The following is a 27,175-nucleotide window of genomic DNA, read 5'->3' as shown; positions in this document are numbered from 1 at the left end:
ACTGAAGCCAGACTACATTTTTCCCCATAGAGCAATTCAGAAATGAAATATGTACCTGCAAACAATAGGGCTATGCCCAAATGGCAAAAATAATTTCCTTTGGACCAGCCTATATTTACTGAATACCTATCATACACTAGTTATGGTTCCCTGCCATTAGGAACTCCCAACTTCATGGGGAAGGAATCCTATAAACAGTTAAGACTATTTGCAGCAGGATACAGCAAAAGTGCTATGGTTGTGCTTAGAAGGGAGTAATTAATTGGGAAGGGAGGGGAGAGGAAAGGGATGGGGAGGAGGAAGGGCAAAAGTCAGAGGGAGGTGAAAATAAAACAGATATATCCTCAGTAAAACACTCAAACTCTCACATATTAACAGACAACTGAGTCTCACTTGCAAAACAATGCAATGGTATAAGAATGATTCCCATGTATACTGGACTGAATAAAAGGAATGCAAAGGCTGTCAGTAGAATGAGGTTTTTTCTAGACGGGATAAAACAACTAGGAGAAGGGGCAGGTAGGAAAGACTGATGTGCATTTCACCCCTAAGTGTTTTGTAAAGCAACTCCTATGGGTTCACTACAGCTTCTACTCCTCTTTTGGCCTATATGAAAGCTACTATACAGCCAACTTCAAAATCTGCACAGGATCACAAGGTTAATGTCACTGGATCTTAAACACAAAAGCTATGAGTTGCAAAAATAAAAACTCACGTAGAAAACATATATTATATTCTAAGTAGAAAATAAAGCAATAATGGTACCTTTTTGATCCATATAAAACATACTTTAAACAAATTATGAGACAGTCCCTATTTTCTAGTGAAGTACACCTGCAGCCCAGTATACAATCCAAATACTTTTTGTATATTAATTTACTATGAAAGGCATGAGGCACATCCCCCATATATCTCCCAACTTCCTGAGCCCAGCACAAACACATTCCTCCATATTTCTCTCAAACTTCAGAAAAACACCACCTAGGAAATCCCCGATAAGGACACAGCAGGAACCAATAAAAAATGCTAAATGTGCTGTAACCGAGAGAATTACCTTGTTCCCCTGTAACTTTACATATCCTGTTTACATCGGGCTATAAAAAGCAAGCACTCGCATTGTTCGGGGCCCTCTTGTATGCTGTGGAATGGAGGGACCAAGTTCGAACTTGCAGTAAAGATCCTTGCCGCGTGGCTTTGACTCTGGACTCTGGTGGTCTTCTTTGGGGAACAAACAGGTCTGGGCATAACATCTGGGGGCTCGTCCGGGATTCCCCAAGCCCACCAGACCCCTGGTCAACGGATCTACTAAGATCGATCTACTGATAGGTGAGCTGGCTCGTCTCCGTTTGTCTGTCTGTGTCTGTTGTGAATCTGAATCTGTGACGCGCGAGGTCTGAAACTGGAGCTGGCGCCCAGTCTGGCGGTAGCGCTATAGGGCTGACAATGGGGAGACCAGTGGGGAGGCGTCCCTGGCTCGTCTGATCTGGAGTGCGATCCGAGCTGCGGAGTCGCGATGCAGCGATCCAGTGGCTAACTCTGACCGGGCTTCTGGTGCGCTTGCGATCTGAGCTGCCAGAGGCGCAATGCAGTCCGAGCAGCTAGCCTCGGCCGAGGCTTCCAGTGCTGGCCTTGCAATCTGGAGCTGCCCGGTTTGGCCCGGGCAGCAGCTATCTCTGATCTGGGCTGCGAGACACGTCAGCGATCCAGGCAGCTAACTCTGTTGACCGGGGCTTCGGTCTTGGCGCTTGCAATCTGAACTGCCCGGTTTGGCGGGCGGCAGCTATCTCTGATCTGGGCTGCCTGGCCTTGTCGCGATCAGGTAGCTATGCTCTAACCGGGCTTCCGGTCTTGCTTGCAATCTGAACTGCCCGGTTTGGCCGGAGCAGCAGCTATCTGATCTGGAGGCTGCCCGGCGATCAGCGACCCAGGCAGCTAACTCTGACCCAGGCTTCAGTGCGGGCTTGCAATCTGAACGCGGTTTGGCGGGCGGCAGCTATCTCGATCTGGGCTGCCCGGCGATGTGACCAGGCGGTGCTCTGACCCGGACTTCCGGTGTGGCTTGCAATCTGAACTGCCCGGTTTGGCGGGCAGCGAATATCTCTGATCTGGGCTGCCGAAGTAGCGATCGCTGATCCAGGCGGCTAACTCTGACCGGGCTCGGTGCTGGCACAATCCGAACTGCGGTTTGGCGAGGAGCAGTGGCTATCTCTCTGATCTGGGGTGCAGCGTGATAAGTGACCCAGGCAGCTAACTCTGACCCAGGCTTCCGGTCTTGCAGTAGACTGCCCGGTTTGGCGGGCAGCAGCTATCTCTGATCTGGGCTGCCCGGTAGGTAGCGATCAGGTAGCTAACTCTGACCAGGGCTGCCAAAGTAAGCCTGCGACTAGATATCATTAATAAGTCAGATCAGATTTCCTTTACAGGATTCTAACCCACATTCCTTTACAGGGAAGAGACTACAAAATTATTATTACAGGATGGGTAATACCCAGAGCACTCCTCTATCTCTCATTACAAGTAATTTCAAAGAAGTTAGAGCAAGGGGCCATGATCTTGGTATAGAAATCAGGAAAGGAAAGCTAATTACTCTGTGTGTAAGCTCCGAATGGCCTGCCTTTGATGTGGGGTGGCCGCAGGGACCTTCCAGAGCTTGCTGTCATCACTAGGGTAAAAGTCAAGATTTTCCTACCTGGGCGTCACTTGGAGCCATAGATCAAATCCCATATATCCTCATGGCGGGACCTTGTTGAGAACCGCCTCTTGGCTGTCCCCTTTCCAATTAGCCTCTGAACCCTGTAAGGCACTGGTTGCTTTCGACCACTAAAATCAAGCAGCCAACTGCCCCTCCCATCCTGTTCTACCTGTCTTGGGAAACCCCATCCTGTTCTACCTGACAGGGGACCCACTGTTCACAGAATCCCCCTCGTACCCCTCGGGCCCCAGGCCCCAGCCCCCGGGCTGAGCCAGAGAAGAGCAGGCAGATGGGAGGCAGCGGCACACAAGGACCGCTAAGAGTAAAATGCTTTGAAGGGGCAGTAGGCCCGGTGGCCGGGCTAGCCCCCAGCCGCTGTCCACAGTGGCTCTACCCGTTGGGAAATGGACCCCCAGATGACAGAATCCCGGGCTCCAGTACTGGCCATTCTCTACCAGTGATCTGCCTTTAGAAGACCCAGAGTGCTTTCGGTTTTCCAGACAACCCCAAGATTTGGCCAAGCACACTAGATGTGACAGTGGGATCGGTGCCTGTGTCAGCCAGTACCCCCACTGGGCCAGGGGCTCCCGGGAAGTCCAGGTAGCTGTTGTAATGTCTTTTTGAAATCAGGCAGTCCCAGACATTGAGAGCTCAGAAATTGGGAGCTTGGGGATTGTGTGGACGCCTGCACCCAACTGTGCCAAACCCGTATGCTCTCCTGGAGTACCCCCCAAGCCTAAGCATCAATGGTACTGTTTTGCATTTGAAGATGCTTTCTTCAGTTTGCCTTTAGCCCCTCAGAGCCAAAAAAGCTTCTTAGCCTTCGAGTGGAATGACCTGGAAGGGCATAAGTGGCCAACTGACATGGACCAGGCTGCATGAGATTCAAAACTCTCCTACCCTGTTTGATGAGGCCCTCCATGAGACCTAGGTGAGTACCGGCGTAAACACCCTGAGGAGTAACTTTGCACAAAATGTTGATGACCTCCTGATTGCTGCTGAGACCCGAAGCGTATTCAGGGACCAAGAGTCTCTTACAAGCTCTGGGAAATCTGACTGCGGAGCCTCGGCAAAGCTCAAATCTGTAAGCCAGAAGTAACATATCTGGGGTACCTGCTAAAAGAGGGGCAGCTGGTTAACAGGCAGCTTGGAAGCAGACTGTTCTGCAGATTCCCAGGCCACAATCCCACCCGACAGAGTGAAAGAGGGAATTCCTGGGGGTCGGCTGAGTTTTATAGACTATGGATACCTGGGTTAAGCAGAACTGGCTAAACCCTTGTATCAGGCAACCGCAGCGGGGCAGCAGCCATTTAATTGGACGAGCGAAGCGAATTAAAACTCCAGCAGATCAAAACAGCCTACTCTCTGCGCCTGCACTGGGACTATCTGATGTCACCAAGCCCTTCCCTTATCACGTGGGCCGAGTAAAAGGTGTCACCAGGCGGTAATAACTCAAATTTAGGCCTGGCGAGCCAGTTGCCTACCTGTCAAAAGAAGTTAGACCAGTGGCTGCCAGGTGGCCTTGTCTCGAATGATTGCGGCCATGGCTCTGATGGTACAAGATGCTGATAAACTTGTCATGGGTTAAAATTGCGGTGCGTTACCCCACATGCCATCAAAGGTGTACTCAAACAGCCACCTATTCGATGGATAAGTAGCGTCCGGCTCACACACTACCAAGGACTACTGCTAAAATCCTATCAGGATAACCTTCCTGCCCCCAGCTGACCTTAAATCCTGCCTGCGCTGCTGCCCAGCGGACCTGGACCGCGGCTCCGCGGTGCTGCACCAAGATACTAGCTCAGGTGCACGGAGTTGGGAGGACCTGCAGGGCCAGCCCACTCCCTGGCAGCTAACCTCACTGGTTCACTGATGGGAGGCAACTTCATGCATCAAGGCCAGAGTGCGCTGGGCGGCAGTGACTTCAGAAGACTGAGGTAATCTGGTAGGGACCCCCTGCCCGGGGACATCGGCCCAGAAGGCCGAACTGATAGCGCTCACCCAAGCTCTTACCTTAGGGGCAGGGAAGAAGCTGACAGTATATACAGACAGCCGATATGCTTTTGCTACGGCGCACATACACGGGGCCATCTACAGGGAGCAAGGGTTACTAACGGCTGAAGGAAAAGAGATAAAAAAAAAAAACAAGCAAGAGATCCTAGCCCTGTTAACAGCGCTATGGAAGCCAGAAAAGTTAGCCATTGTGCATTGCCCAGGGCATCAGAAATCAACCACTCCAACTGCTCAAGGCAACTTTCTGGCAGGCCAAACTGCAAGAAATGTGGCAAAGGCTCCCAGCCAACTCCTTGCACTCCAGCTCCCTGACCCGGGCCCCCGGGACTTGCCACATTTCCCTGATTATTCAGAACAAGATCTCCAGTGGATTGACAAGCTTCCCCTGAAACAGATCCAGAATAGGTGGTGGACTGATACTAATGACCAAACCATCCTACCAGAAAAATTAGGACAACAAGTGTTAGAACACATCCACCGAACCACCCACCTGGGTGCTCGGCGGATGATAGACCTGATCAGACGCTCTAAGCTCAAATTCAGACATACAGCCGAGATGGCCAGCAGCATCGTGGCAAGTTGCAAAGTCTGCCAGCTTAACAACGCCTACCCCCAGTCCCAGGCTGCAGCGGGAACAAGGCTTAGAGGAACCAGGCCCGGTATCTACTGGGAAGTAGATTTTACTGAAATAAAGCCAGGAAAGTACGGGTATCGGTACTTACTTGTCTTTGTAGATACTTTTTCAGGGTGGACTGAAGCATTTCCAACCAAAAGAGAAACTGCTCAGGTTGTAGCAAACAAACAAACAAACAAACAAAAAATATTGTGGAAGATATCCTCCCCAGGTATGGCTTCCCCGTCCAGATAGGGTCAGATAATGGGCCGGCCTTCGTCGCTAAGGTAAGTCAGGATTTGGCTTCCATCCTTGGGGCAAATTGGAAATTACATTGCACTTACAGGGCCCAGAGTTCAGGACAGGTAGAGAGGATGAATCGGACCTTAAAAGAGACCTTAACTAAATTGACTATGGAGACTGGCACTAATTGGGTGGTCCTTCTCCCCTATGCTCTGTTCTGGGCCCATAATACCCCTTACAGACTGGGCCTTACCCCTTACAAAATCATGTATGGCAGACCCCCACCCCTGGTTCCCAGTCTAAAAGATGATCTGCTCAAATCTGAAACAGAAAATGTCTCTGAACTCTTATTTTCCCTATAAGTCATGCAGAAAATTCATCAAGAAATCTGGCCCAAGCTGAAGGAACTATATGAGACCCGTCCCCCACCGACACCCCATCCGTACCAGCCGGGAGACTAGGTCATGGTTAAGCGACACCGACAAGAGACCCTAGAACCCAGGTGAAAGGGACCACTCCAGGTACTCCTGACCACACCCACCGCCCTGAAGGTAAAAGGCATCACGTCGTGGATCCACTACACCCACATCAAGCCAGTGGACCCAACCTCCGACCTTCTAGGACCAATCACGGCAGTGGCTGAAGCACCGGCCACGTGGACTGTGGACAGAGCTAAGAACAACCCCTTAAAACTCACCCTGCGCCGGCAATATAGCTCACTGCAAACATGCAGTTAGGTAGTCTAGCCCTAACGTTAGCCGCCCTAGTGGCCGCTAGGGAAAACACCAAACCAGCACCTAAACCCCAGTCAGGAAGTTTCCCTACTGTTTCTCAGGAACCAATTCCAGCCTCTGCAGCATCACTGCAGTGCCCCCTAATATCACCCTAAGGGCTCCGCCGGGCATATTCTTCTGGTGTAATGGGACATTATCTAAGGACCTATCTAGTCCCTCTGTTACCAACCTACTGTGTCTTCCTGTCCCATTAGTTCCCCGGTTGACTCTACTAACTGCTGGTGAGTTCCTAGGGTACACCGGTAACTGGACTAGTGCTGCTATTCACCCAGTCCCTAGACCGAGACCTGCACGAGCCATATTTCTCCCCCTCATTGAAGGAATCTCCCTCACCGCATCCCTCATTGCGGCCGGGATGGCGGGGGGGGAGCCCTAGGTCACACCCTCATAGCAAGCAACAAGTTGTGCCAACAATTTGCCGTTGCTATGAAGGAATCAGCTGAGTCCCTTGCCTCCCTTCAGCGGCAACTCACGTCCCTAGCCCAGGTAACCTTGCAGAACCGGAGGGCCCTAGACCTACTCACTGCTAAAAAAGGTGGTACATGTATGTTTCTGAAAGAGGACTGTTGTTTGGCTTGTAGAAGACCGGGTCCAACAGTTACGCAAGTTAAGCACTGAAGTAAAAACACGGCAGTTTGCTTCAGCTGCAGACCAACGGTGGAATTCCTCTATGTTTTCTCTGTTAGCCCCCTTCCTTGGACCCCTGCTAACTCTACTATTTCTGCTAACCATAGGACCTTGTGTTGTTAACAGAATTTTGCAGTTTGTCAGAGAAAGGTTTAACACCGTTCAGCTCATGGTCCTCAGAGCCCAATACCAACCTGTAAACGCTGAAACAGAGTCAGACTTATAAGACCCAAGATTGGCTCTAGAGTTACCTGAAAAGAAGGGGGGAATGAAAGGAATGAGGCACATCCCCCATATATCTACCAACTTCCTAAGCCCAGCACAAACACATTCCTCCATATTTCTCTCAAACTTCAGAAAAACACCACCTAGGAAATCCCCGATAAGGACACAGCAGGAACCAATAAAAAATGCTAAATGTGCTGTAACCGAGAGAATTACCTTGTTCCCCTGTAACTTTACATATCCTGTTTACATCGGGCTATAAAAAGCAAGCACTCGAATTGTTCGGGGCCCTCTTGCATGCTGTGGAATGGAGGGACCAAGTTCGAACTTGCAGTAAAGATCCTTGCCGCTTGGCTTTGACTCTGGACTCTGGTGGTCTTCTTTGGGGAACAAATGGTCTGGGCATAACAACTACTTACTAATGAAGCTACTATTTACTCTCAATGCCAGTTTATTTTTACTATACAAGCAGTAAAAAATGCAAAAACTTTGACCTTGTGCTATATAAATGAGGGAAACTGGTTACCCTTAAGGCTCAAGGGATTCCTCCCTCTAGCTTCCTTCCAGAATCTGGGACCTTTCAAAGGAAGCAAGCGAAGTAATTTCCTGTTGCTATTGCAATTGTTCCTGACTCCTCACATCATACCTTCCAGGGTGTATTTCAATGTGGAAGGAGAATAACGAAACTATGTAAAGGATTTGCTCCTAGCTTCAGAAATGCATAATCATAGGTTTGCACATTTTTACCTTGAGACAAAATTTAAAGTAGATACCACTAGCTGGGATGTTGAGATTAAGCAAGGAAAAGAAACGGCTGAGAGAAAAACCTTACATTTTCAATGACTGGTTAATATAGGGTACTATTTTGAACAGAATAATTAATACTTAAAATCCACATTATGCTTTAAAGTTTACAATGTACTTGAGGATATAGTATTTAATTTAATCTTCACAGCAATCTTAGTAAGCAGATAAGAGTATCTCCATTTTATAGACGACAAACCAACACTAGGCCAGGCACTGTGGCTCACGCCTATAATCCCAACACTTTGGGAGGCCAAGGTGGAAAGATCGCTTGAATGTAGGAGTTCAAGACCAACCTGGGCAACATTGTGGGACTCTGTCTCTACAGAAAAAAAAAAACACAAAAAAAATTTAGCCAGGTGTGGCGGCTCATGCCTGTAGTCCTAGCTACTCGGGAGACTCAGGGAGGAGGATCTCTTAGGCCCAGGAGATAGAGGATGCAAGCACCACTGCACTCCTTCCTGGATGACAGAGTAAGATCCTATCTCAAAACAAAGTAAAGAAAAAAAGAAACCAATACTCAGAAAGGTTTACTTCCTCAAAGTAACATAATTTATAATGGATGAAGCTGAACCCAAAATATAAGCCTTTATATCATTCATTCATGCAGCTGTAGTTGTTTACATGCTTACTCCTCATTAGAAGTTGATTCACTGTAGAAACTTTGATGCATCATTGTAGTTCTACGCACAAAAAACATGCAATAAATACTTGTTAGATGAATAAATGAATGATTATGCTAAAAAAGTCGAGCAATAAAAATAGGAGAATGGCAAAGAAATACTGCAAGGTGGTGCTTTAATAAAGATAAATTTGAAAATCAACTACAACACAAAGTAATTTCATGATTTGAAAAAAGAAAAAATATTTTAAACGTGTATATATATATGCTTTGTTTTGTGTAAACATTTAAATATACACCTGTATTTAAATATCTGTTAATTCCCTTAGTTACTATCCTAGCTAGAACCTGACATTTCTAGTACCTGAAAATATTGTTTTTACAATAAAATATTTATTAAACTTTTTGGGGGAAAAAAATTAAAATGCATATGACAAAGAGTTTACCATACCTTTCGTCTTGTGTTTGCATCTCTAAATGGCAAAAAATCAATATAATTTAAGAAATTAGTAGGATAAAAAAATTCTCTGCACTAAAAATGTAACATTTTCAAAAGGCAATGTCCTTACAATTATCATAATCCTTTAGAAATTGCTTGCATTATGATTAAAAAGTACTTACTTCCTACATTCCCACAACTAGTTCGTGTGGTAAAGAAATCAGTAAACTTACTTTTATGCGTAACATCTTTAACATTTGCTCCCCTTTCTGGGCTTGTGATTAAATGTAACATTTTGAAATCCCAAAGTTCTGAGAAAAGCATAAATCCTTGTCTCACAGCTGCTGTTTGACTGTGGAAACACATGCATTTTCTTTTCAAGCATCTACTATCAAAACTCCCAAAGGGCTTGGACTGGAGAACACCTGCATCTCTTCATTTAGTTCCAATAACAGAGCCTAAACTTCAAAATTACAAAAATAGACGCTCTGTTTAGCTGTAGTTACATTTTGCCCCTAATTCCCGTGAACAAAAATGCTAGGAGCATGAAATCATTCAGGCAAGCTCTGTCATCAAGAGGATAAGATTTTTTGCACCAGAAGCCCAGTGGGAACATGATAGAAAACTGGCAACAATTACAGATAAAGTACATAGTAAAGTCCTCAGGGAGGAAAGAGGAAATGTAATAAGATAGATGGGTATAATTTTTACACATTTATGCCCAAACCACAAATGTGAATTGTCTTTAATTGCTACAATATATAAGCATTCTTACTCATGTGTTCTGTCAAAAATACTAAACATATAACTTCAAGGCAATTCACTTATTTCTACATTAGGAGCAGAAATTTTTGAAACCAAAACAGACATTCTCTACAAATTAAAACTTACAATATAAAATACTGTCTCCATTTTTAAAACTCCTAAACAATATATTCTAACCAACCAACTCCAAATGGTGAAACAAAAGAGTGTGTCTGTTTGCTGGTATGTTTTAATCAAGAGAAAGAACTACCTCCCAATGTAACAGTAAATTGACAGAGATTAGAATTGTAATTGTGGCTTTCCTTTCCAATAGCAATGATCAAAAGTTTCCCATGTTTGATGAGTAAAATTTTAAATTATTTTTAATTTATAACAATTTGGTAAAGTTAAACATTTTATATTACTTAATTCTGAAACAAATTATACAAGATAATACAAAGACTGGTTTACATTGGCATTACATTTAAAGATACTTTAAGAAGAACACTTATTTTAAATTATTTTAAAACAACATCATAATCATATAAATCTACTTTTCTTACCTTAGTAAAAAACGTTCTTTTTAGTTCCATTATATTAAAAGCAGACATAGCATGTGCATCTGAATTGCACAAGTGACTGCAGCTAAGCAGATACTTTAAAAGGTATCGTCGGCTGGGCGCGGGGGCTCAAGCCTGTAATCCCAGCACTCTGGGAGGCCGAGACGGGCGGATCACGAGGTCAGGAGATCGAGATCATCCTGACTAACATGGTGAAACCCCGTCTCTACAAAAAAATACAAAAAAACTAGCCGGGCGTGGTGGTGGGAGCCTGTAGTCCCAGCTACATGGGAAGCTAAGGCAGGAGAATGGCGTAAACCCGGGAGGCAGAGCTTGCAGTGAGCCGAGATTGCGCCACTGCACTCCAGCCTGGGTGACAGAGCGAGACTTCGTCTCAAAAAAAAAAAAAAAAGGTATCGTCTTTGTTAATGGTGGACCAAAATCAATTAGGTGAAATTTCATAGAAATAAGTATAAAGCTTTCCACATAGGTTCATAAACTAATGTAGACATATAAAATATGTAAAAATGACTTAAGAGTAGTTCGTGTGAAAAAGATCCATGGTTTCCAAGTAGCATACAAACTTAAGACAAGCAGCAACTGAAGAGAAGTTCCCTATACAAATCTGAGAAGTATATATATTGTACTTTGTGGTATGTGGAGGACTGTGTTAAATTTTAGAGTAACATTTTAAAGAAGACATTTTCAAACATGTAGTGGAAGTAGTCGGTTTCACAATGTGAAGACAAATCATATCAAAAATTACTGAAATATATGATGTTTTACCTAGGATATTTAATTGGTGGGGTGGTAGAAGCTTTTGTAAAACATCAACCTTGTGCAGGGAAGAAAGAAGGCAGAATTGAGGTAGTGCTGAAATTGAGAGTATTAAAAGGGAAATAGTGCCATTAATTGAAAGAGTGAATAATGAAGCATGAAATAGGGAATAAAAAATTATACTGAGTTTAGTTTTGAATGTGTTAGGACCATTAAAATATCCAAAGAAAATATTTAAGAAGCAGCTAAAATTTGCAGCCCAGATGTCAAAAGAAAATAAATGGACAGAAAGATATAAACTTATGGTTGGTTGCTGAAAACAGAAGTATTGATTAGATCATTCAGATACAAAGACAGGATCAATAATATAATCTTGGTAACAACCTACACTTAAGGAACAGAAAAAAGAAACATCTTTGAGGAGGGGAACAAAGCAAGGAAAACCAAGAAACGACATTGTTCTGGTGTCAAGAATTGTGAGGGACCTAAGATCATGCACTACCACAGTTTCATGAAGGCTGCAGAAGACAAAGATCCCAAGTCACAGATAAGGACTTTATTACCTATGGCACAGGAAGCAATACCAGTATCAACATATTTGCATCTGTTCCCTTTGCCCACAAGTCTCACAGAGGTGACTGTGTGCAGGTTTCTTCAGATGGCTGCCTGTACATGCAGTGAATTACGTAACAGGAGATGAACCCTAAGTTAAGGAACCAAATGTTTTATAACAGTAAGCATGCTTTCTCTTTGCTCCAGAATGAGACATGACATTTGTCTTCCAAGGCTGTTCACTATAAGAACATCTTTGAATAGACAGTCCAAAACAAAGGGCAGTCAGCACCTCCATTCACAAGAAGTGCAAAAACAAAAAAGACCTATCAATCAGGGGGTCCCCAACCCCTGGGTCATGGACCCGTACCAGTCTATGGCCTGTTAGGAACTGGGCCACACAGCAGGAGGTGAGGAGTGGGCAGGCAAGCAAGCATTACTGCCTGAGCTCTGCCTCCTGTCAGATCAGCAGCACTATTAGATGCTCATAGCAGCACAAAGCCTGTTGTGAAATGTGCACGCAAGGGATCTAGCTTGCACATTCCTTATGACAATCTAATGCCTGATGATCTGAGGTGGACAAGTTTCATCTGGAAACCATCCCCCACCACCCAAGTCCTTTGAAAAATTGTCTTCCATGAAACAGGTCCCAGGTGCCCAAAACAGTTGAGGACCACTGCTATAGAGACTTGTCTCTGAACACTTAGAAGCCAAGAGAGACTAAGGATCGAATAGAAAGGGTATGATCAACCATAGCAGTAAATGCTGGAGACTAAAGAGGATGAATACCAAATGAAAGGAAGGAAAAAAAAGGTAAGAAAGGTAAAATAATATGTGTTGTCAGGTATGTTTCAGGCTGATACATTATTTCATGTCATTTATAAGAATAAAATCAGACCAGGAAATGGAAGTTACAGTCCAGTGAATAAATAATCTAATAGTAATTAGAACTATCTTACAGAGGAAGATATTGGTAGATATTTTCTCTAGTGGTAGATATATGCAAAAGGAAAAGGAAGAGGAGGAAGAAACAGAAATAGAGAAAAGAAAAGGAGGCTAACATGTATTAAGAACCTACTATTTATCTGTCAAATTTATACCCTTGAACATCTGTCATAAATGTTCATTCATTTATTCATTCATTCAACAAATGATTTCTCATGCATTCTTTGTGCATTAATCAATGACAGGCCCTGGAGATAAAATGGTAAGCAACCAGTGATTCATTCTGCCCGCATGGAACTTACTGTCAAGTGGTAAAGACATATATAAATATACACCATCTTAACAGCTATGAAAGAATGTAAAAGAGGTACTTAATTAAACTGAGTGGCTTGGGAGGGAGTAGGGAAAAGGCAGAGTCACAGAAGGCTTCCTTGGATAAATAATAGTTGAGCTGAGATCTTGAGACTGAGCTGGAAATAAACAGGTATAAAAAGGGTAAGGATGGTTGTGAGAATCCTAGACAGAAAAAACAGTATATGTAAATACATAACCACCACAGAGAACATCAAAAAAGGCCAGCAGAGCTAGAGCAAATAGAGAGCAGGAGATATGTAAACAGAACTCCTAACACTGTCTTAGAAATTGAAATGACAGGCCAGGCGCAATGGCTCATGCCTGTAACCCCAGCACTTCAGGAGGCCGAGGTGGGTGGATCACGAGGTCAGGAGATTGAGACCATCCTGGCTAACACAGTGAAACCCCGTCTCTACTAAAAATATAAAAAATTAGCTGGGCATGGTAGCGGGCGTCTGTAGTCCCAGCTACTTGGGAGGCTGAGGCAGGAGAATGGCGTGAACCTGGGAGGCAGAGGTTGCAGTGAGCCAAGATCACGTCACTGCACTCCAGCCTGGGTGACAGAGCGAGACTCCATTTCAAAAAAAAAAAAAGAAATTGAAATGATGGCCTAAATTCTTTTGATTCTAAACTGATAGTAATTCATGGTCATTTTATATCCCTAAATAGCAGACACTCCAAAATTTATTTACACATTAATACCATGATTAACAAAGACTCAGAACTCTTTAGCAAGCAGAACCTGCTACGAATCATACGCAAAATATAGCATAAGAAGAGCCAAAGTCTATATTAAAAAGACAAGGGAGTCCGGGCACAGTGGCTCATGCCTGTAATCTCAACACTTTGGGAGGCCAAGGCGGGTGGATTACATGAGGCCAGGAGTTCAAGAGCAGCCTGGCCAACATGGTGAAACCCCATCTCTACTAAAAATACAAAAATTAGCCAGACACGGTGGTGCGCCTCTGTAAGGCATGAGAATCATTTGAACCCAGGAAGCGGAGGTTTCAGTAAGCTGAGATCATGCCCACGGCACTCCAGCCTGGGCAAGGTTCTGTCTCCAAAAACAAGAAAAGGGGGGGGAAAGAAAAATATTTAGAGCCCCATTTTTATTTTTATTTATTTTTGAGACAGGGTTGCATTCTGTCAACCAGACTACAGTGCAGTATGCGATCTTGGCTCATTGCAACCTCTTCCTCCCAGGCTCAAGTGATCCTTCCACCTCACCCTTCCCAAAGTGCTGGGATTACAGAGATGAGACACTGCACCTGGCAGAACCTATTTTTAAATGTTTTACATATATCAGTTATAGTCACCAAGTGCTTCTACCTACAAAGGAACCAGAGAAGCATCTATTTGCCTATTTGACCTGTTGTATCTATACAAAACTAAGAAATGTGACATTAAATGGTTCCCCTGAGTAGTAACCATAAATACAGAATGTGTGCTGGCACATTGTATTCTAATAAAAGCATTCAGCTCCTTTGCTGTTAATCAGAGTTTGTCAAGTACAGAATGCAATCAAGGAGGGAAGAGGGGTAAGTGTAAAGGGAATTGCTGAAACTTCAAAGACAAAGCAATGCTGTAAGATCATGACAGTGTGGCTCTTTTGACAGTGCTTAATATAAAGTAAAAAAGGAGATCCTTTACATTAGGAACTTTTAAGACTGAAGGATGTAGTGTTCAGTGAGGTGGATTCTAAGGTTAAAAGAGAAAATGATAAACAGCCCAACACCCAACATGGTGGGAAAATGTACAGTTAGAAGTTCCAAGTTCTAGTTCAAAGTCTGACTTGCTAGGCAATTGGACAAGTCATTGAACTTCTAGGCATCTATTTCCTCCTCTGCAAGACACAAATTATATTTTCTCTGCCTAAAACAGTTTTGATTTGTAGGCAAATAAAATAATTTACACAAATGTGATTTTTTAATTGTAAAGTACTGTTTTTATGAGTTTTACTAATACCATTAATATTTCTTTCCATCATAATTCCAAATCCCCATTAATAAAGCTGTCCATTCCCTCACATTCTCAAATCACAATCGAAAGGCTGCCTAGGTAATTAGCTCCTCTAAAAGCTCACTTTCTAATTGACTTTTACATGGCATCTGCAACATTTGCTGGTCCCCAGTTTAACCACCCATCCCCCTCAATTTGAGTACATGCACAAGGGGCAGCTGTCTTCCACACGTCATGTCATGACCCTAAAAAAGCCAGTTAGTATGATCATCATTCAAATTCTATAAGCCCATGGGAAAAGTTCATTAACAACCTCACCTAGACATCTATCTGTTTGTGAAAACACAAGCAGAGACCACTCATGCTTCCCTTTAACAGTTCACCTAAAAGATGTAACCACCTAACATCTTTTTCTTCCCTTAAGCCTCTGGAAAGATTCCTGTCTCTATTCCATTAGATGCTTCAACTTCAAAAACCAAAGAAAAGTAAATGTAATCATCAGTTACTAGCTTATTCATTCAATAAGTATTTATTGTTAGCTTATGTGCCAGGTACTGGTCTAGACACTGGGAATACAGCAGTGACCAAAAAGAGACAAAGCATCCTGCCCAAATGAAGCATAAAATTCTAATAGCAGGGGAAACAATCAACATTATAAATCATTAATATATATAGTATGGTAGATTCTGATAAGCACTAAGGAAAACTAAAGAAGTGTAGAGAAATAATTAAGAAGTGTCAATATGTGTGTAGGAGACAGAGAGAGAAATTTAGATATAACGGTCAGGAAAGTACTTGCTGAAAGTATAATATTTTAGTAAAGTCCTGAAGGACTGTTAATGAATTATTAATTTTTTCATTTAAGATTTACTTATGATTTGTCTAGAACATCAGTCATACTCACATACACACCCAATTTAAATCTTGTTATAAGAATATAAGATTAATCCAAATTATTTTAAAACTGGCATAAAAATAGTACTTATTAGCTCTCTAAACCATATCATAAATACCTAAGCCATGAATGTGGGTGGCAGTTCTAGGGTAGATGAAAAATTTAAATTTAAAAATGCCCCAAATAAACTATGTGAATGTAGTTTTAAGTTAAAATATATTACATTTTAGGTTTAAAACATACCCAAAGGAAAATTTTCAAAGCACTAAATACATGATCACATTAAAATTTTACACAGAAATCCATAAACATACCACTATACATAACACTAATGTTGCAGATTAGGTGAATTTCCTTGACAGCAAGAAAAAGTTAAAACTTTATAAATATTATAGGTGCCACAGATAATTTTTCTTATACTAGTTTACTTTTTGAGCCATATAAAAAGTTAAAAACACAAATAAAATTTTGTGACCCTAGAAACGCATTTAAATTACAAAAGATAAATATTGTTAGAAGAACAGATTATTTAAATACACTCAACTTATTAATTTATTTTAATTGTATATATGGTAAAACAAGTATTAGGAGTTCCTGTCTAACTCAAGAATTTTCTTCAGTGGCAAGATTCTAGTAAGATTAGTCTCTTCTTAGGTATCAAAATTGTAACTGAATGGTCTGGTCATTTTAGTATCATCTTAGGTTTATTATTTGAAAACAAAAATTATTATATGGGTAATTCTATAAAGAAGTTTACTAAACAATGTATTTAAGGAACATGATTAAATAGGCATTAACAAAGCCATGATATTTATCCACCAATTCCTTCTTCCTATAACCATGTTAGACAAAACACATAGGCCAAATCTGGCCCACTTACTGCTTTTATAAATAAAGCTTTATTGAAACACAGTCACATCCATTCACCTAAGTCTTGTCTGTAGCTATTTTTGTGCTACAACAGCAGAAATAGTTGAGATAGAGACTGTATGGGCCATAAACCCTAAAATATTAGCTGTCAGGCCCTTTAATAAAGTGTTTACCAATCCCTTCCTTAAAAGATTGGTAAAATCTTTTCTCTATAGTGACAGCCCTACTTTGGATCCTGGAGTCATCCTCTAGTCATTCGTTCTTTATGGTTTCATACCCATTCTTACCAGGCTGAAATCTTATTTTTGAGGTGTGCTGTCCTTAGAAGCATGCTGACAGAGAGCATCCTTAGACTCACCTTTGAAATACTAATTTCCAGTTTTCAGTGTGGATGCCACTCAACTGCAAATATTACCATAATATATTCATCTTTCAAATGTTTTGTGTCCCTCTATATATTCACTTGTGTACTGCTTTATTCAATATTCACCTCTACATAGTCTCTGCTCAGTTAATTGCAAATCTTTTCATAGTTTCTACTTGAACATACTAGTGCTGAACAAACTTTCTATAAGCTACAGTAGTTGTTGAATAATGTTAATGAAGCTCTACTCTTAAGCAACTATTTGAAACTACTCACTGGCCAGTTACTTCTAGAGAGAAAATGTGGACCACCTATCTTTTAAAACAAATGTCTATATTACTATCATATTGCTAGCCTCATTGACTGAATACCCTGACTTTGCTAACCACATACTGGCTAAGTGAATTCATGGCTGATAGTGATCTCTACCTATCATACATTTTTCTTGTCTCAGTCTTCATTGATCCTTCTGATACCTCCTCTCAATATGAGAGGTATAGCTCTGCTATTACAGTATAGAATAAAATGAAATAGATTCCATTCAAAGTGCTACTAGAAAAAACTAAAACTATAAAATATGAGATAATGACCTCTGAGATTTTTTTCTCAGTTCTACCATCAAATCTTTTCATTTCTAAAAAATTATAGAAGGTAAAAACACCTAATTTACACATGACAAACTGTGGGTTACAAAGTGCTACTATCCCTAGAAAGTCTGCATTATAATGATATGCTATATTTTAAAACTCAGTTGTTCCTTATATAGGTGAATCTGAAGTTAACCACTATACATACAGCTAAATTCTCTCATATAAATAAAATCATTATTATTTATAAACACATTTCAATTAACAAAAGTGATACAAAAATTCTTAATCTGAATTTTGAAAAAGCACAACTGCAGAGAAAGCCAATTGACAAAAATAGCTAAAAAAAAAAAAAAAAAAAAAACCAATTTTAAAAGCCTTTCTGGGGGAAAAAAAATGCAAAATAAGGAAATAATGATAGGTTTGTACTTACCAGAATTGTGGCAGTAGTCAATATATTGTGGAACTTGGATTGTGAAGGCCATCAAATCTGGAGCTAAGAGAGACTCTGGCTTTCTACTCTCATTGAGCCACTTGGTGCCATGAAGGTCTTTAGTGTCGGAAGGACCCTGAAGCAAGGGAATCAACTTCTCTTTTCCATTATCAACTGAAAAGAAATATTTGTAGGACAATAACAAAAATAAAACATGAGTCACTTGAGAATGTTTGATTTTAAAATATACTAACACCATAATATAACATTTCTATTTTATTTGATATTAGCTATACATTTAATTATACTGAGTTTCATAAAATGTAAAGCATTTTTAACTCTTAAGTTTTCATATTTGCTAATGAATGCAGAACATGTCCAGAAAAGGTTATAAAAGGAAACAACACACTGTCTTCTAAAAATTAAATGAAATCTGGACCTTTATAAACTTACCTTAAAATCAGTTTGCACTGAAAAAAATCATAAATAGTTTTAAAAATATATTATGAAATAAAATATTGGTAGGAAGGTAAAGTCATTTGCAACCAAAATTTAAAAACAATTGGGTCTCCTATTTAATTATATTATAATAACAACTTTTTAATTTAATTTTAAGTATCTTTTATATATATATATACACACACACACACATATATATACACACACACACCTCCTATTCCCTCAAAAAGTATAATAAACATTCCTTTTTCTCCCTCATAACCATTCATAAAACTAAGTATTTTTGCCTAAATAAAAATTAATTTGTTAAAGTCAAGAAGTATCATCCTGGCACAATTAGAAAAATTTCTAAGTAAAAATTTAAAATGTCTGATTCATAGAAACAATGAGTAAATTCTTGTTTCAGTAACGCTCCTTGTAAAATGCAAGGCCAATTCTCCTATACAGGCAATAAAGTTTTACACGGTCCAGCTGCACATACCTGGGGCTTTGGCACAAATTTTTATTGATCCCATGGTCCCAGAGGCACATTTGACCAATGATGTGCTGCAGTACTTCAATTCAACATTCTGGATTGAGCCTTCAAGAGTTGGCAGGAGATTCTTAGATTTCACACCTAATAAAAGAAAACTGCAAATGTACTAGCCGATTGAATTTAAATAATTTTTATACTCCTTCACCAAGGCATTTAAACTTAATTATACTTTAACTATCTACCTCAGATGTTCTTACAGTATTTGTGTTAGGTTTCATAGTTTAGTGTTTCAGAGGTGAAAGGATGCAAATTTAAAATAAATGGTCTGAACTCTCATAACTATACTTATGCAGTCAATTCTTGATTTCAAGCACAAGAAATAAAAGTAAATGTACAAATACTTTTAAAAAAACAACAAACAGTTTTAAAAATCATATTTGGCTTTAGAAAACAGAGTAAAATTTTTCTTTTTAAAACAAATCTAACTTATACAGTCAATTTAGGCGAAGACTTTATTATTTTTTTTTTTTTTGAGACTGAGTCTCGCTCTGTCACCCAGGCTGGAGTGCAGTGGTGCAGTCTCAGCTCACTGCAATCTCTGCCTCCTGGGTTCAGGCAATTCTCCTGCCTCAGTCTCCCTAGTAGTTGGGATTACGGGCGCATTCCATCAGCCTGGCTAATTTTTGTATTTTTAGTAGAGACGGGGTTTCACCATATTGGCCAGGCAGGTGTTGAACTCCTGACCTCAGGTGATCCACCCACCTGGGCCTTCCAAAGTGCTGGGATTACAGGTGTTAGCCACCGCGGCCGGGCCTCACTCAGGTAGTTTTATGTTTAAATGTCTCCACCTAGGCCGGGCATGGTGGTGCACGCACCATGGCGTGATCTGCCGTGGCGAGCAGATCACGAGGTCAAGAGATCGAGACCATCCTGGTCAACATGGTGAAACCCCGTCTCTACTTAAAAAAAAACACAAAAATTAACTGGGCATGGTGACATGCGCCTGTAGTCCGAGCTGCTAGGGAGGCTGAGGCAGGAGAATCACTTGAACCCGGGAGGCAGAGGTTGCAGTGAGCAGAGATCGCGCCACAGTACTCCAGTCTGGCAACAGAGCGAGACTCCGTCTCCAGAAAAAAAAAAAAAAAAACTACCTGAGTAAACAAATTCTCTGAAATATCTTGGTCAGGTGAAATGAAGAAACAGAAACAAAATACAGATCGAGGATGCCTTATCCAAAATACTTGGGAGCAGAAGTGTCTTGAATTTTGGATTTTGTTGAATTTTGGAATATTTGTATTATATATTTACCAGTGGAGCATCTCCACTCTGAAAATCAAAAACCAAAAATGCTCCAATGAACATTTCCTTTGAGAGTCACGTTGGCTCTCAGAAAGTTTCAGATTTTAGAACATTTCAGATTTTGAATTTTCAGAGTAGGGGATCACTCAACCTGTAACTCAAATAGCTCCTGTGTTAAAATACAATAGCTTATAAATAAAATTCACTTGCTCTGTGTAGATAAATAGGAAGCAAATAAATGTTTATCAATTAACCAAAAAAGTAGATATTAACATCTTTATTATATACTACTTGCTAAAGGATATAAAAGCACAGAAGGTAGTGATTCCCATAAATAAATGGTTAGAAAAACATAATCAAAAGGCAGAACCTCATTTTGATCCTTACAGGTAGGTGAGAATTATACAGGCAAAGAAACTTTAAGAATGTTATACTGACAGTATGGACAACCACCACTAAAATGATGATGATAGTGATGATGATGATGATAATGACAATTAACTCTAATCAATTAACATTTACTGAGGACTTCAGTATGTGTTATGTACATTATCTCATTCAGTCCTTACAACTGGCCTATATTATAGATATTATTATTATCTTCATTTTACAGAGGAGGATACAATAGATTAGAGAAGGTAACTAATTTTTGCCCAGAGGACAAAAGTTACTGTGTGAAAAATCTAAGATGTTTAACACAATCTGATCCCATCACAGAAGACTTCGTCACTCATTTTGCCAACTATTCACGAAAACCTACCAACGTAATTTCACCTATTTTTCCCTTTCCACACTTTGGTTAAATAAATTCCATCCTTTGTTTTTGAAGCTTCTTTAACTATGTATGAATAGTTAAGAAGATCATACACTTTCTATGATAGTTGTATTAAACATTCTAAAATCCTTGACTTTAAACTTTAGGGTATTCAAGAAGACTCATAATCTCTCAAAGAAATTATGATTCAGTCATCCTGAGCTATGGCCCAGAATTCTGCTATTTAACAAGCACATTAAATGATTTGCAAATGGTTAGAGAATGTTATCCTGAGAAATACCTTGTCCCAAATCAACCCTTATGATACGGTTTAGCTTTGTGACCCCACCCAAACCCCATGTTGAGTTATGATCTCAAGGTTTTAAGGGAAGAACCAGGTGGGAAGTGACTGGATTATGGGAGCAGTTTCCCTCATGCTGTTCTCATGATAGTGAGGGAGTTCTCACAAGATCTAATGGTTTTTAAAGCATGGCACTTCCTCATTCACTGGCAATTCTCTCTCCTGCCACCATCTGAAGAAGGTACTTGCTTCCCCTTCGCATTCTGCCATAATTGTAAATTTCCTGAGCCCTCCCCAGCCATGTGGAACTGAGAATCAATTAAATGTCTTTCCTTTATAAATTACTCAGTCTCAGCCAGTTCTTTACAGCAGTATGAGAACGGAATAACACTTGAAGCTATTAATTTGCTAATTTGCATTTTGTCTTTATATAATTGTGTATGATTGGTTGCTATTTTCCAATATTTGCCACCTGAATTGTGTCCATTTGAAGTGGTATCCATTATCCTCTGCGAAGGAGTTCTAAACCTATGGTCTATAGCACACTTTAAGGAGTTCATTACACCTATGAAATGGTATCTAAAACTTTATTTATGCATTTTAAAGCATTTTTTAACAGATTCTCAAAATTCATGTCTCAGGAAATTTTAATATCTCAGAAAATTAAATGATGCCAAAAATGCTAATACAACCATCATCATCATCGTAGTAGTAGTAGTAGCAGCAGCAGCAATAAAAGCAGCAGCAGTAGTATCAATAATAGTAATCATAGCACTTAAGATTCACTGAGCACTTACTGAGTGCCATGCATGATACCTAGTTTATTTTATTTATTTGGCACACACAAAATAATCCTTAGGAGCTATTACTATTTTCATTCTATATATATAAAAAAAGGATTGGATAAGGATTTTGCAAAGGCCCAAGTCAGAAAGTAGCAAAGCCTGTATCTCATTTTTCTTTGTAAGAAAGGACGCTGAGCAACCCTATTTAACATCTACTGTGGTTGCAGGGAGCTATAATCAATGGATAACTTAACCTGTTCCAATCACTATGTTAGATGAAGAGACAGAAATAGAACTTAATAATACTCTGCCTTCCCCTGGCTCTCATGCCTTAGGGTCAGACTCTCATTCAATACCAATTTTTCAAAAGAAATACAGGAAACCTATATAGTAGTCAGCAAACGAGAGCTACTGAAAGATTCCCTAAAGAGTCATTGATGGTGTTCAGAACCAAAAATCTCAATTAGTTTCTGGTATATACAAAAGCAAAAGAATATGGATAGACCAAATGAGTTTCTCTAAAATTATTTTATAACACGGCTTCTTTTACAGTTTCCAAAACTTAATACTCTACCTTGAATCATAAATAATAAGTATTTTTTAATACCTCATACATGTTATATATAAGACTCTTATCATAAGTTGTCTGAAACATCTTCTGATAACAATCTTGGCCAGGCGTGGTGGCTCACGCCTGTAATTCCAACACTTTGGGAGGCCGAAGCAGGAGGATCACTTGAGGTCAGGAGTTCAAGACCAGCCTGGCCAATGTGGAGAAACCCCATCTGTACTAAAAATACCAAAATTAGCCAAGCGTGGTGGCGAGCACCTGCAATTCCACCTGCAATTCCTCCAGTTCAGGAGGCTGCGGCACAAGAATTGCTTGAGCCTGGGAGGCAGAGGTTGCAGTGAGCCGAGATCACACCACTGCACTCCAGTCCAGGCGATGAGCAAGACTGTCTCCAAAAAAAAAAAAAAAAAAAAAGAGGAAGAAGAAGAAGAAGAATCTTATATACCTATATAAAGCACTTTGATTTAGACAACTACAATCAAGAATACAGTTCAACACTTTCAACATTACATTTCTCAAGTATTTTTAAATTTGGTTTAACAACTAAAAGACCATGATGTCATAATTTCTCCTTAAGAAAAGCTTTTAATAAAGTAATTTGTTTTTAGTGCTAAAAGCTCAGATTTTTATTAGGAAGAGATTTTTATATAAAAGTTATATTCATCTCTTGATAGACTTTGATATCAAATAGAGAAACACTGCTGGTAAAAATAATTGTAGTTTCTTTCCACTCTACCATTAAACTGAAATTATAAAATGCCCCAAATGTGAGCAAGAGAAAGGCAGAAGGGAGTACAGTCTTGACATTATACAATTCAGGGCAGCACTCACAGGAATACTTCTCTCAGAAATTATAAAAAGAAATTCACGATTAGAGAAGCAATGTGGTGAAACAAAAGGAGCAAATAAGCTAAAATGTGGCTTCAGATATAGGCAGCATTCCTTACCTTATAATACAGTGGTTTAAGGCTAGTCACAATTATTGTTACTTATGGATGCCAAAATAACTGTAGTTATTGTTCCAGGTACTTACCTGTGAGAACTTGGCTAAACTTTATACAGAACTTAATTTAGAAAGGGAGTACAATGTTTTTGTAGAATGTAAAGAAAGCTGACATGAGTCAAAAGGACAATCACAAAGACAGTGAAAATACCCACGTTTGAAAAAATGCTTTACAAAGTATTCGCATATTCCTTTACTCAAATCCTATTGTCATAGTCCACTAGAGGAAGGAAAGAGGGTATCCCTAAGGTACTGTAATTGACATATAAGTTATATTGCACTACCAATACAATAATCCAAAAAAATTACCAATTTTTATAATAAAATTAAATATAGAATAATGCACTGCTATTTTCCTCCTGTGTATTAGTCCATTCTCATGCTGCTGTGAAGAAATACTCGAGACTGGGTAATTTATAAAGGAAAGAGGTTTAATTGACTCACAGTTCCATGTGGCTGGGAAGGTTCAGGAAACTTACAATCATGGTGGAAGGGGACGCAAACATGTCCTTCTTCACAACGTGGTAGGAGACAGAAGTGCCAAGCAAAGGGGGAAAAGCCCCTTATAACACTATCAGATCGCCTAAGAACTCATTCACTATCACAAGAACAGCATGAGGGTAACCACCTCCATGATCCAATTACCTCCCACTGGGTCCCTCTCACAACACATGGGGATTATGGAAACTACAATTCAAGATGAGATTTGGATGGAGACATAGCCAAACCATATCATTCTACCCTGGCCCCTCCCAAATCCCACGTCCTCATGCTTCAAAACACTCATGCCCTTCCAAAACTCTTTGCTCCAGTTCCCAACAAGTTCCTCATCTCCATCTGAGACCACTTCAACCTAGACTTCATTGTCCATATCACTGTCGGCATTTTAGTCAAACTCATTCAACAAGTCTCTAGGAAGTTCCAAACTTTCCCACATCCTCCTATCTTGTAAGCCCTCCAAATCTCTAGGAAGTTCCAAACTTTCCCACATTTTCCTGTCTTCTTCTGAGTCCTCTAAACTGTTCAACTTCTGTCTGTTACCCAGTTCCAAATTAGCTTCCAAATTTTCAGATATACTTATAGCAGCAGCACCCCACCCTACTGGTATAATTTTACTGTATGAGTCCATTCTCATGATGTTATGAAGAAATACCCAAGACTGGGTAATTTATAAAGAGGTTTGATTGACTCACAGTTCTACATAGCTAGGAAGGCCATCACAGAAGGGTAAACAAACTCATCCTTCTTCACAATGCAGCAGGAGGGAGAAGTGCCAAGCAAAGGGGGAAAAGCTGCTTATAAAACTATCAGATCTCCTGAGAACTCACTCACTATCACAAGAACAGCATGAAGGTAACCACCTCCATGATTCAATTACCTACCACCACGTCCCTCCAGAACTCACTATCACAAGAACAGCATGAGGGTAATCACTCCCATGATTCAATTACCTCCCACCAGGTATCTCCCACGACATGTGAGAATTATGCGAACTATAAATCAAGATGAGATTTGGGCAGGGACACAGCCAAACCATATCATCCTTCGAGTACTTTTCAGAGTCTCACTCTGTTGCCCAGACTGGAGTGCAGTAGTGCAATCATAGCTCACTGTAATCTCGAGCCCCTGGGCTCAAGTGATCCTCCCATCTCAGCCTCCTGGGTAGCTGGGACTATAGGCATGTACTCTACCACATCTGCTTTTTTTGTAGAGACAGGGTCTCACTATGGTGCCCAGGCTAACCCTAATTCTTTTTCCACCAACCTTCTTGCCCTCCATAATTCTTTAAGACTCACTGAGACCTTTCCCTCAGTGTCAACTTTCTAGTGTTCAGTAATCAGCTTATGATCACTTTTGTAGTTATGATGTACATATTAAAAGATGAACGAACAAGAAAGATCTATGTATCTCTGTGGAATTAAAAGATTAAGGAGTAAAACCATATGATTACTTCTGTTCCCCCACTGAAGTCCACCAAAAGACTATTAAGAAATTATTTTAAGGCACTAGACTAACAAAGAACCAAAAATAAAAAGACAAGAGCCAAATACGCCGCTCTCAAACAAGCAAGAGCTATCATCTAAATTTGGAAAGATGGATATCTGATGAACAAGTAGCAATGAGTAGCCTTAGTAGAACAGAGAGAAGTGCCTGTGGGTAATTAAACTAATAAGCAAATTTATCCTGCAATAAGCCCCAGAAATATAAGAATTAAAAAGAGGCCACGCAGCTCTGAAGGCAGGGATGCAGATGAGGTTAAAAAGATGAGGAGGTGACTAAAATTTTATCTAGTGACCGCAGATCATTTTTCTTAATCCATGTAGAATCCTCTCCTCTAATCCATTAGTGTCAGTAACTACCTGACACTCACCTGGCAGAAGACTAAAGGGTTTACTTTGGAGAGGTTAAACCAGGAGGACTCTCAACTGAGGAATATGAAATACAACCATATGCTAAAAGGGGGGAATTATCTTAGAATCTGGATTCTGGATTCCTGATAATGAAATCTCCTCTTCCTTTACTAAGTACCAGGCTTAGAAACCTCAAGAAGGAAATGGACGGCTTTCTCTCTGTAAAAATGAGCAAGCTCAAGAAAAAGGAACCATGACACTGATAATCGATTATCCTCAAACCAAAAATGAGCTGTGTGTCCAATTCCCCTACAGTCAACAAGTTCCAACCTCACACAGAGGTTTCAGTTATTTTGTACTTCATTCTGCAATATGAAGGATCGTTAAATATTAGATGGAAATCACAAGTGTGACAGGCAGATATTATTTTAAAACATAAAGAAAAGGAACATGGGGTAAATAGACAAAGCCAGGAGCAAAAGAAAACTTCAAAGAATAATAATAATGATTTCTGTCCTCAAAGAGAGTACAGAAGATACTGCAATAGGAAATGAACATTTATTTAAAACATACAAACAACAAAAACAAGCACTTAGAAATTAAAAACATGATGCTAATTATCTTTAATAAATAGATTGGAAAATAAAGTTGAGAAAATCTCCCATAAATTAAAACCAAAAAATCCAGAGAATGAAAATGGAAGAAAAATGAAAATAAAATGAAAAGATCAACATAAGCAATCCAATATCTAAAAAACAAAAGGTCTAGAAGGAACTATTAAAAGAAAATGGGGAAAATAATCAAAAACATAGTTCAAGAGTATTTCCCAAACTGTAGAAAAGGAGTTCCAAATTAAGAGTGTTTACTAGGTATCCAGTATAACAAATGAAAAAAACACACACATAAACTCATACCACCTGAACATTAGGGCTAAAGAGACACTCCTAAAAGATTCTGACATAAGACAGACACGCACACATAAAAACAAAAACAGGTGACAAACAAAGGTTAAACAATTAGAATGGCATCAAACTTCTCAACAGAAATGCCAAAAGGAAGAAGACA

General features: G+C 40.2%; 1 protein-coding gene across 1 annotated transcript in view; it reads right to left on the bottom strand.

The window, feature by feature from the left end:
* VPS13B (vacuolar protein sorting 13 homolog B) overlaps window positions 1–27,175 on the bottom strand; it is an 876,795-nt gene that overhangs the window by 598,190 nt on the left and 251,430 nt on the right. Inside the window, exons 18-19 of the mRNA XM_031669315.1 lie at window positions 19,053–19,187; window positions 18,113–18,286 (exon numbers count right to left, since the gene is read on the bottom strand). Coding sequence (XP_031525175.1) covers window positions 18,113–18,286; window positions 19,053–19,187 — 309 coding nt within the window. The remainder of the gene's footprint in view (window positions 1–18,112; window positions 18,287–19,052; window positions 19,188–27,175) is intronic.

The sequence above is a fragment of the Papio anubis genome, chromosome 8, assembly GCF_008728515.1.
Source record: "Papio anubis isolate 15944 chromosome 8, Panubis1.0, whole genome shotgun sequence".
NCBI lineage: Eukaryota > Metazoa > Chordata > Mammalia > Primates > Cercopithecidae > Papio > Papio anubis.
The sequence above is the reverse complement of the archived record's forward strand: the minus strand, read 5'-3'. Positions and strand labels throughout refer to the sequence as shown.